This window comes from Salvelinus fontinalis, chromosome 33 (assembly GCF_029448725.1).
Source record: "Salvelinus fontinalis isolate EN_2023a chromosome 33, ASM2944872v1, whole genome shotgun sequence".
In the NCBI taxonomy this organism is placed as follows: Eukaryota; Metazoa; Chordata; class Actinopteri; order Salmoniformes; family Salmonidae; genus Salvelinus; species Salvelinus fontinalis.
In genome coordinates this window covers 9,046,220-9,058,719 of record NC_074697.1, presented here as the reverse complement: position 1 = coordinate 9,058,719, position 12,500 = coordinate 9,046,220, and the positions used below count along the sequence as shown (strand labels likewise).

Genomic DNA, 12,500 nt, shown 5'->3' with positions numbered 1-12,500 from the left:
GGGACGTCCTGTCTGTCACTCACTGGCTAGGTGACTACAAACTTTAAATATGCATCACTTGTTGGCCCCAATCCAACCCAACCTCATCACATCATACCTGACCTGCTATCACAGCTTGCTTTACAAGGCTACATTGCTCTGTGTTTGTGTGGGTTCTGCATAGAGGTGAGGGATTGAGGAGGATCGAGGGAGACAAGGAGAGCGTGATAAAGGAAGCAATAGATAGAGCGGAGAGACAAGGTGTGAGGGCAGCAATAGAGAACAGCCTGTAAGTCGTCAAACACTGAGTGGCTGCCCTCCTTTAATGCACTGCTCATTGGATTGTCCAGCAAGACACAAAGAGAGAGAGAGAGAGAGAGAGATGGAGGGAGACAGAGGGGGCCAGAGACTGATTTAGGTGCTCTGTATCAGACCCAACGTTGTGAAATGCAGCAAGCTATCTAAGTTGAGGAGAGCCAGACAGGAAGGCTGTAAATCTATAGCCGTCTGTACCATTCCTAGCTGTGTGTGTCTTTGACAAATACACTTTCCCAAAAAAAGGATTACATGGAGAAATGAGCCAAAGAGGAAGAGGTTTCCCCTGACTGGAATCAGCTGGGTTGTCACTGGAAAGACTTACACAGGAATCAGAATAAAAGCCTGTCAGTGTTTTCATATAATGATCTATTATGAAACCGTGTCATGTGATCTTGTTGAAGGCATTGTGATCATGCAGTTTTTTCAAATCTCTTTCATTCCCTCTGCTGGCTATTCCCTCTGCTGGCTATTCCCTCTGCTGGCTATTCCCTCTGCTGGCTATTCCCTCTGCTGGCTATTCCCTCTGCTGGCTATTCCCTCTGCTGGCTATTCCCTCTGCTGGCTATTTCCTCTGCTGGCTATTCCCTCTGCTGGATATTCCCTCTGCTGGCTATTCCCTCTGCTGGCTATTCCCTCTGCTGGCTATTCCCTCTGCTGGCTATTCCCTCTGCTGGATATTCCCTCTGCTGGCTATTCCCTCTGCTGGATATTCCCTCTGCTGGCTATTCCCTCTGCTGGCTCGCCATACCAAATATTAACAAAGTTACAGATGTCACTACTGCTTTGAGAACTGCTGAAGTACTTTATCCTCAGTGTAAGAAAAGTGAGAACAAAGTTGACTGACAAAAAGATCTAGCTTTGATTTCTGGTGCCATCTCTGGGTTATACTTGACTGACGTTTTGGGATTGGTGTCTATAATTGGTTGATTTAAATGTCCTCTCCTCTCTGACTATGAGGAACGTTTTAGGAGTGTACGATCTAACATCTCACTACCATCACAGGCCAACTTAGTGTTGGGCCTAGAGCCCGGTTAACACTGATAAACCCAACCAGGAGAGGTCAACAGCCCACATTAGATAAGACTTATGGTCAGCCATTACACTTTGGTCATTAGATGAGAATGTTTTGTCATGAAATCAAATGTCTTATATGAAGGAGTCTTGAAGTGTGAAACTGATCTTGATTGGAAGATCAACATTAAAAGAGATAATGAGGGAGTAATGCCTAATTGGGGAAATCACCCGGTTATTTAAATGACTTAATAAACCTTTAATGACTACCAGAAGACAGAGAGAAAAGTCATCCTGTGCTGTATCTTGGAACACAGTGCACTGTATCCCAACCAATCACTCCTCTAGTTGTTTATTAGTGTAGGAGAGAGAGGATGTGTCTCTGGGATTTGCCAAGTGTTCTAAAGTTTGGCGAGGACACGTTTGTTTATGTTGCATTAGAACACATTAAGATGGTCCGGGAAACTGAGCGAGTGGAATGAGACATCCCACACTTACTTCCAAGACGGCGTAGCAGTGTAGACGTCTTTGTCCTGTCGTGTCCCGTGTCCCTTGTATATATCTTTTTACATCTTTTTCTTCGCATATCTTTTAAAAATACTTTCTTAAACCTCAACTTCTAAATACTCTCCTGCAACCCGCCTCACCCAATGTGGCGTGGATCTGCTTTTTTCTAAAGTATTTCTATTTACTTCTGATCTGGAATCCATCTACTGAAGATAGCCAGCTAACTGCCTACCAGCTATCAGTTAGCAAACCATTGCTAGCGGTCATCAGCTAACCTTTAGCTCGGAAAGCTCTCGCTAGTTCGAACGTGACTAAAACCAGAGCATAACGGACCTATTTCTCTCCATATCCCCGGATTCCTACCGCAAACTCTGAACATTTTCATCTGGATCTTCGCAACTAGCTAACCACAATCCCGGGTGACCACTCCTGGCTAGCGTTTCCATCCCGGAGCAGGCACCGGAGCAGGCACCAATTAGCCTGAAGCTAATTGGCTAGGGCTCCTGTGCTACCACTGAAGCCCACTCCTGGGCTACAAGACCCGGACCCATTTACTGCCGGTACGGATCACGGAACCCCGCCTATCCTCTACGACTGGAATACCGACATAATCTGCCCGGGGACTCCAACAGGCCCCTCAGGCGTGACGCCCACTGAAGGCCCATTCTGCTAACCTACTAGGCCTGTTAGCTACCTAGAGCTACCTGGAACCCTACTAATTCCACGACTGGTCTATCGACGTCACCGCACGAAGAGGCAAAAACAGACTTCCCCCCCATCGCGACGTCCCCCAAAGGCTAACTTGCCTGCCCCGGTCTGCTAACTGCTAGCTTATCTTGCAGCTAGCGCAGCCAGGAAGCTAGCACCAGTTAGCAAACACAATTCTACAATTCACAACCTCTCTTTCGCCATCGCTATCCGGCTTGGATTCTCTGTCGACACGACCACGTCTGGTTTGCAGACGTGCCCTCAACCGGCCTCCGTCTGAGCAGACCCCCTCCGTCTGAGCAGACCACCCCCCCCGGGCTACTAACTTTAAACGCGTGCTAGCTTAGTGGAGGCCTCACTACTCCATCTACGGCTGCCCCCTGGACACTATGGTCACTTGGCTACATAGCTGATGCCTGCTTGACTGTCCATTAATTCACGGTACTCCATTCTGTTTATTTGTGTTTTATCTGTCGGCTCTGTGCCTTAACTCAGGATCTGTGTGTAGTTAATCCGACCCTCTCTGCCCAGTCGTCGCCATTTTTACCTTCTGTTGCTGTGTTAGCTGACTAGCTGCTGTTATCTCACCTGCTGTTTTAGCTAGCTCTCCCAATCATGACCTGCAATCACTTTATGCCTTATTGTATGTCTCTCTCAAATATCAATATGCCTTGCATACTGTTGTTCAGGCTAGTTATCATTGTTTTGGTTTGCAATGGACCCCGTAGTTCCACTCTCCGTACCTCTGATACCTCCTTTGTCCCACCCCCCACACATGCGGTGACCTCACCCATTGAGACCAGCATGTCCAGAGATACAACCTCTCTTATCATCACCCAGTGCCTGGGCTTTCCTCCGCTGTATCCGTGCCCCAACATACCCTGGTCTGCACATTATGCCCAGAATCTATTCTACCACGCCCATAAATCTGCTCCTTTTATTCCTTGTCCCCAACGCTCTAGGCGACCAGTTTTGATAGCCTTTAGCCGCACCCTCATCCTACTACTACTCTGTTCCTCGGGTGATGTGGAGGTAAACCCAGGCCCTGCATGTCCCCAGTCACCCTCATTTGTTGACTTCTGTGATCGAAAAAGCCTTGGCCTCATGCATGTCAACATCAGAAGCCTCCTCCCTAAGTTTGCCTTACTCACCGCTTTAGCACACTCTGCCAACCCTGATGTCCTTGCCGTGTCTGAATACTGGCTTAGGAAGGCCACCAAAAACTCTGAGATTTCCATACCCAACTATAACACTTTCCGTCAAGATAGAACTGACAAAGGGGGGGGGAGTTGCAATCTACTGCAGAGATAACCTGCAAAGTTCTGTCATACTTTCCAAGTCTATGCCCAAACAGTTCGAACTTCTAATTTTAAAAATGAATCTCTCCAGAAATAAGTCTCTCACTGTTGCCGCCTGCTACCGACCCCCCTCAGCTCCCAGCTGTGCCCTGGACACCATCTGTGAATTGATCGCTCCCCATCTAGCTTCAGAGTTTGTTCTGTTAGGTGACCTAAACTGGAATATGCTTAACACCCCGGCAGTCCTACAATCTAAGCTTGATGCCCTCAATCTCACACAAATCATCAAGGAACCCACCAGGTACAACCCTAAATCCGTAAACATGGGCACCCTAATAGACATTATCCTGACCAACTTGCCTTCCAAATACACCTCTGCTGTCTTCAATCAAGATCTCAGCGATCACTGCCTCATTGCCTGTATCCGCCACGGGTCCACGGTCAAACGACCACCCCTCATCACTGTCAAACGCTCCCTGAAACACTTCTGCGAGCAGGCCTTTCTAATCGACCTGGCCCGGGTACCCTGGAAGGATATTGACCTCATCCCGTCAGTTGAGGATGCCTGGTCATTCTTTAAAAGTTACTACCTCACCATATTAGACAAGCATGCTCCGTTCAAAAAATGCAGAACCAAGAACAGATATAGCCCTTGGTTCACTCCAGACCTGACTGCCCTCGACCAGCACAAAAACATCCTGTGGCGAACTGCAATAGCATTGAAGAGCCCCCGTGATATGCAACTGTTCAGGGAAGTCAGGAACCAATACACGCAGTCAGTCAGGAAAGCAAAGGCCAGCTTTTTCAAGCAGAAATTTGCATCCTGTAGCTAACTCCAAAAAGTTCTGGGATACTGTAAAATCCATGGAAAACAAGAGCACCTCCTCCCAGCTGCCCACTGCACTGAGGCTAGATAACACGGTCACCACTGATAAGTCCGTGATAATCGAAAACTTCAACAAACATTTCTCAATGGCTGGCCATGCCTTCCACCTGGCGACTCCAACCTTGGCCAACAGCCCCCCCCCGCTGCTACTCGCCCAAGCCTCCCCAGCTTCTCCTTTACCCATATCCAGATAGCAGATGTTCTGAAAGAGCTGGAAAACCTGGACCCATACAAATCAGCTGGGCTTGACAATCTGGACCCCCTATTTCTGAAACTGTCCGCCGCCATTGTCGCACCCCCTATTACCAGCCTGTTCAACCTCTCCTTCGTATCATCTGAGATCCCCAAGGATTGGAAAGCTGCCGTTGTCATCCCCCTCTTCAAAGGGGGAGACACACTGGACCCAAACTGTTACAGACCTATATCCATCCTGCCCTGCCTAGCTAAGGTCTTCGAAAGCCAAGTCAACAAACAGATCACTGACCATCTCGAATCCCACCGTACCTTCTCCGCTGTGCAATCCGGTTTCCGAGCCGGTCACGGGTGCACCTCAGCCACGCTCAAGGTACTAAATGATATCATAACCGCCATCGATAAAAGACATTACTGTGCAGCCGTCTTCATCGACCTGGCCAAGGCTTTCGACTCTGTCAATCACCATATTCTTATCGGCAGACTCAATAGCCTCGGTTTTTCTAATGACTGCCTTGCCTGGTTCACCAACTATTTTGCAGACAGAGTTCAGTGTGTCAAATCGGAGGGCATGTTGTCCGGTCCTCTGGCAGTCTCTATGGGGGTACCACAGGGTTCAATTCTCGGGCCGACTCTTTTCTCTGTATACATCAATGATGTTGCTCTTGCTGCGGGCGATTCCCTGATCCACCTCTACGCAGACGACACCATTCTGTATACTTCCGGCCCTTCCCTGGACACTGTGCTATCTAACCTCCAAACGAGCTTCAATGCCATACAACACTCCTTCCGTTGCCTCCAACTGCTCTTAAACGCTAGTAAAACCAAATGCATGCTTTTCAACCGCTCGCTGCCTGCACCCGCACGCCCGACTAGCATCACCACCCTGGACGGTTCCGACCTAGAATATGTGGACATCTATAAGTACCTAGGTGTGTGGCTAGACTGCAAACTCTCCTTCCAGACTCATATCAAACATCTCCAATCCAAAATCAAATCTAGAGACGGCTTTCTATTCCGCAACAAAGCCTCCTTCACTCACGCCGCCAAACTTACCCTAGTAAAACTGACTATCCTACCGATCCTCGACTTCGGCGATGTCATCTACAAAATAGCTTCCAATACTCTACTCAGCAAACTGGATGCAGTTTATCACAGTGCCATCCGTTTTGTTACTAAAGCACCTTATACGACCCACCACTGCGACCTGTATGCCCTAGTCGGCTGGCCCTCGCTACATGTTCATCGTCAGACCCACTGGCTCCAGGTCATCTACAAGGCTATGGTAGGTAAAGTGCCGCCTTATCTCAGTTCACTGGTCACGATGGCTACACCCACCCGTGCACGCGCTCCAGCAGGTGTATCTCACTGATCATCCCTAAAGCCAAAACTTCATTTGGACGCCTTTCCTTCCAGTTCTCTGCTGCCTGCGACTGGAACGAATTGCAAAAATCTCTGAAGTTGGAGACTTTTATCTCCCTCAACAACTTTAAAAATCTGCTATCCGAGCAGCTAACCGATCGCTGCAGCTGTACATAGTCCATCTGTAAACTACCCACCCAATTTACCTACCTCACCCCCATACTGCTTTTATTTATTTACTTTTCTGCTCTTTTGCACACCAGTATCTCTTCTTGCACATGATCATCTGATGATTTATCACTCCAGTGTTAATCTGCTAAATTGTAATTATTCGATTTATTGCCTACCTCATGCCTTTTGCACACATTGTATATAGATTCTCTTTTTTCTACCATGTTATTGACTTGTCTATTGTTTACTCCATGTGTAACTCTGTGTTGTTGTCTGTTCACACTGCTATGCTTTATCTTGGCCAGGTCGCAGTTGTAAATGAGAACTTGTTCTCAACTAGCCTACCTGGTTAAATAAAGGTGAAATAAAAAAAATAAAAAAATGTAAGATCTCCCTGCTGGCTCCTTGAGTATATCTCCTCAGTCTGTCTTTAGTGGTTTAATTGGCTTCTAGAGGGTCCAGTTGAGTAATGAAGGTGGTGAGTGGTGGGATAGAGTGAGGGAGAGGGAGTGAGGACTGTAGTGTTGAGTGGTGGGTGAGAGAGGGGGTAAGGGCTGTGTCCTCCCCCCGAGGGACCCATGAGAGAGTTAGCTGTTAGCCTTTAGCTGTTAGCTGGGTTCTGTCCATTTATTTAATTATATCCTCACAATGTTTTCTCTGTGTCTTTCTCTGTGTAACCTAGCTACATTATGTCTAACTAACTCTCCTGATGCCATTGCCACTGAGACACTGCTGCTGTTTGTGAACACTGACGACCGTCATTCATTCAGCTCCAGCCTCAATGAATGGCCTTGAGTGGTTACCATGGCGTTCAATACCATGGCGATCAATGGAAGGAACACGCTGCATGGAAGCTCTACACACTCTTAGAAAAAAGGTGCTATCTAGAACCTAAAAGTGTTTTTCGGCTGTCCCCATAGAGAACCCACCCTTTGAAGAACCCTTTTTGGTTCCAGGTAGAACCCATTCGGTTCCAGGTACAATATGTTTGGGTTCCATGTAGAACCCTTTCCACGGAGGGTTCTACAGGGAACCCAAAATAGTTATTTCTACCTGGAACCAAAAAGCGTTCTTACATGGAAGGGTTCTCCTATGGGACCTCCCGAAGAACTCATTTGGAACCCTTTTTTCTAAGATTGTAGGACGTGCCCATTTAGATTTGTCCTTGTTATGCTTGACGGTACTTTTGCTTCAATGCTTTACCTCTGTGTAACTCTGAGTTCTAACCCTAGTGTTTCTGCCCTTTGACCCCAGCTGCACCCCAGTTTATCATCAGGCCGCGGGACCAGATCGTGGCCCAGGGTCGCACTGCCACCTTCCCCTGTGAGACCAAGGGCAACCCGCAGCCTGCAGTCTTCTGGCAGAAGGAGGGCAGCCAGGTAAGAAGAGCATATAAACACCTCTTAATGAAAAACATGGTCAGTAAAACAGCTTGGTCCAGTCTTCAACCACTGGACCTATACTGTAAGGACCTGTAAAACAGCTTGGTCCAGTCTTCAACCACTGGACCTATACTATAAGGACCTGTAAAACAGCTTGGTCCAGTCTTCAACCACTGGACCTATACGGTAAGGACCTGTAAAACAGCTTGGTCCAGTCTTCAACCACTGGACCTATACGGTAAGGACCTGTAAAACAGCTGGGTCCAGTCTTCAACCACTGGACCTATACTGTAAGGACCTGTAAAACAGCTTGGTCCAGTCTTCATATCTCTGTATTTACCATAATGTTCAGCGTTTTTTCATCCAGTGTGTGTCCATCATGCATTATTTATGACTAGCAGTTATTACTGTGTTACTGTACTGTCTAGTGTTATCAGCACACACCACTTAGAATGGATAGTAACCATGCACTTGGCTTTGTGGGGATGTCAGTCTGTGTGACAGTCAGCTCCCCAGTTCTCCCTCAGTGACACACACACACACACACACACACACACACACACACACACACACACACACACACACACACACACACACACACACACACACACACACACACACACACACACACACACACACACACACACACACACATACATAGAGAAAACTACGCTATCTCCCATCAGTATCTCTGGCACACACAAACACCACACCAGATACACCTCTGTGTGGCTGGTGAGGAGGTAATCAGTTCCCATGACACCGTGCTGCTAACAGTGATACTATCCCTCACACAGAGCAGAGCAGATAGCCCTTCACATAGCTGGAGGTCCTCACAGTCCACACAACAACAACAACAGCAGTAATTAGGAGCCTGCCAGGACCTGTAGATGAACCGGAGATATGATTTTCTTCTGGCTGAGAGTCACACACACACACACACCTACATACACGCACGCACGCACGCACACACACACACGCACACACACACACACACACACACACACACACACACACACACACACACACACACACACACACACACACACACACACACACACACACACACACACACACACACACACACACACACACACACTGAGCCTGGGGCCAGACAATTACAGCAAAGTGCCACTCAGAGATTGGGATGGGGTGAAATGCACATTTGCATGCAACACACACACACATACACACACACACACACACACACACACACACACACACACACACACACACACACACACACACACACACACACACACACACACACACACACACACACACACACACACACACACACACACTGTATACTTCCACTCACACCGATGCTGAACACATTCTCACATCAAAATAAGTGATGAATCCTATCTGACTCACTGCAACAGGGCGTACTGAACATGTACATACAAAGATCAACATTCATTTACACCAGTATCCTCTCAGTAAACAGACCCCCATGTTCTGTGACTGCACCCCAATCACAACACTATTTTCCCTCTCTTTGCCTCTTGGTTTACTGATGCTTCATACCTTCTCTGTCCCCATCGCCACCTCTCACTAAATACCCCAGCAAATTAGATGTTTTCTGTATGATTCAGACCTGGCACACTCCCTCCTTCTTCCTCTGCTATGGACTCATTCAATAGAACCTGAAGTTCTATGGGAAGTGCTGTGGGCTGTGGGCTGTGGGCTGTGGGCCGGGGCTGTGGGCCGGGGGCTGAGTGGGTAGCCTGGGGAGACTCTGTGTAAACAAAGCAGCCCATAGCAATTATGAGAAGCAAAGCAGAATGAAACAAGAGTAGACAGAGAGGCTCAGACTGTGTTCCCTCCCAGCTCTCTGGTGCCTCTGGCATGGCTGGCTGGGAGAATAGATGCCATCCATTATGTGTAACCAAGCTATCAGATGTGATAATGGATGGAATGGCTCTGTTAACTGGCCGTGTGTATGTCTAAACCAGAGTGATGGCGCTACGTGAGTGTGTGTCAGTTGGATGTGTTCCTGGCAGTAATGGGTCCATGTCCATCTACTAATTGGCCTGCTTCCTCTCTTCCTGCAGAACCTACTGTTTCCCAACCAGCCCCAGCAGCCCAACAGTCGCTTCTCTGTGTCCTCCAGTGGAGACCTGACCATCTCGGCCGTGCAGCGGGCAGACGCAGGCTACTACATCTGCCAGGCCCTGACCGTGGCTGGCAGCATCCTCGCCAAGGCCCAACTGGAGGTCACAGATGGTGAGGCCTGCCGCATACCAACCCCCATGCCAACGTGCTAGAGCACCACTCGTTAATGCAACATGCGTGCACACTCTGCTATGCTATCAACACACACACACCCATACTCGTGCAGACACATAATTCACACACACACAGCCTTCACTGTACACTAAATAGTTCATGTACACACATGAATGAGCAGTAAGAGAAGTGTTCTTTAATTTGTAGTGAATTAATCAGAGCACATGCCTTGCCCGGTTGACTATCTGTGGATTTTGGCCTTAAGTACTGGGGGAAATGTAGTGTAAAATGAGGAGTATTTTACCATGTACAGGAATTCAATTCTGCTTTTTTTGTCTGAGAAATATCTAGAAATGATACTTACCCATGAACATGCTTTTTTTTGTCACAACACAATTGAATGAAATACTTGTTCAAGTTTAGCTGGAGAGGGAATGAAGCTTTGCCCTTGAGTCTCTCAGTAGAATGATCAGCAGCATCTGGCTGAGGGAGGCAGTGAGTCAAGGACTGAGTGATTGAGTGAGTGACAACAGTTAGCATGTCTGTAGGATGACTTATGAGGGCCTGCTCAGTCCCACTGCCTCTAGTCTGCTCTGCTGTGGAGATGGGTAAATAGATTGACGAGCTTTCATATGCCCTGTGAAGGATCAGCCTGGGGAAATATGTAAATACTCAATTTTTTAAGTAAAGGGAATTTTTTATTCAAAATGAAATTAGAATTAATTGTTCATCCATGTTTATCAAATGTCAAATTTTGAAGTTGTTCCAAACGTCAAATTTCAAAATGCTTAATGTCAAGTTTAGGCATTAACTCTAAATTTTTCAGGTTAGCCATTCATTCTGAATGTTTAAGTTAAGGGTTAAGGTTTGGGATAGGCTTAAACAAAATGATCAAAAACTACTTTCTATTGCTGGATTCAAACATGCAACCTTTAGAATCAGAGTCAGATGCTTACACCCATCCACCATCCACGTGCACAATGTCCAGATTTACAGTGTCTGAACTGTCTGTTCAGTGGTCTATGGCTGCATGCACCAACACATACTGTATTCTAAGGGTGTGTGGTGTGTTAATTGTAGTGCATGTATGTCTGTCTTTCTATTCCTGTGTGTAAGTAGAATTAGGTAACGCAGCGTATGGCTGGACTGTGTAAGATGAGGAACGTGTGAGGGAGCTGGGTGTTAGGAAGGCTGAGGAGGAGGACAGGAGGAGAGGAGTGCCGGCTGGGGCAAGGTCTCGGACCAGGTGATTTAGTGTCCTGAGGGGCCAGCAGAGCTCGCTGGGTTCAAGGAGATATGTAATGAGAAATTCCTGATGCAAACAGTCAAGGCCCTAGCTCTCCCCCCGCCTCCTCACCCCCCCCCCCCTCCATCCATCCATCACGCCATCCATCCACCACCCTCGTCATCCCCTCCCTGCTGGACCAAACCAAGCCAAACTCACCCAGGGCTTTATCATACTTTCTGTCATAATATCTTAACATGTAATGCTGTGGAGTCATTACTCAGAGCTGAGGGAATCATGAAGACACATAACACCCTTCCAGGTGTGTTTCAGTGTCTAAGAATCATGCCAAGTGATACCAGTGACAAGCAGATAACTCCCTCAGTGACTTAATTGGGAAGTTAGATCCAACAGTGAGACCTTAGACAGACAGGCAGTGCTGTTTTTAATGCTCTCTGCGTGTGGGTTAGGCACGTCCTGGTTGATGTATTTAACCTCCAGATGTTCTGATAAAAGCATTCCAGCGTGGTGGAAGAGGTTGTAGTATTATCACTGAAATAGATTCAGTGGTGAATTCAGCAGGGCCCGTATGGTGTAGATTCAACTTATTTCCATTTTTCTCTCAACTAAAGATAATCACGCCATGGTTCTGCCATAACAAGGCAAGTATGTGTCTTCCTTCTGACTTCCCTGCTGGAGAGAAAGAGAAACAAATAGATAGTAAAGAGAGAGAGAGAAAGTGAGAGAGACAGAGGGTGCGAGAAAGAGAGAGAGAGAGGGTGAGAGGAAGAGAGTGGAAGAGAGAGAGAGAGATAGATAGTAGAGAGAGAGAGATAAAGAGAGAGAGAGGTGAGAGAGAGAGAGAGAGGAAGAGTGTGGAAGAGAGAGAGAGAGATAGATAGTAGAGAGAGAGAGAGAGAGAGAGAGAGAGAGAAAGAGAGAGAGGGTGAGAGGAAGAGAGAGAGAGAGACAGAGAGGGTGAGATAATGTGTTGAAAGGTTAGCGATGTTGACTGTCTAATTGGCCCCTGCAGGTCTGACATCATTAATCCTACCTGTTAATTAATGTGTGCTGTGTGATGCCAGGGGACTCCACATTATTCACCACAGCTGACACAGAAACTGCCAGGGCACGGTAACTGTAACTCACAGATACAGCACCTCTGACATATACACTATTTCACAGTACAGCCCACAGGCATTCTGCAACACATTACAAATGCATATATT

At 47.3% G+C, this 12,500-nt stretch overlaps 1 protein-coding gene across 12 annotated transcripts in view; it reads left to right on the top strand.

The window, feature by feature from the left end:
* robo2 (roundabout, axon guidance receptor, homolog 2 (Drosophila)) overlaps positions 1-12,500 on the top strand; it is a 768,110-nt gene that overhangs the window by 654,195 nt on the left and 101,415 nt on the right. For all 12 annotated transcript variants that reach the window (XM_055896664.1, XM_055896669.1, XM_055896667.1 and 9 more), the window contains 2 exons: positions 7,687-7,811; positions 9,872-10,043. In XM_055896664.1, coding sequence (XP_055752639.1) covers positions 7,687-7,811; positions 9,872-10,043 — 297 coding nt within the window. The remainder of the gene's footprint in view (positions 1-7,686; positions 7,812-9,871; positions 10,044-12,500) is intronic.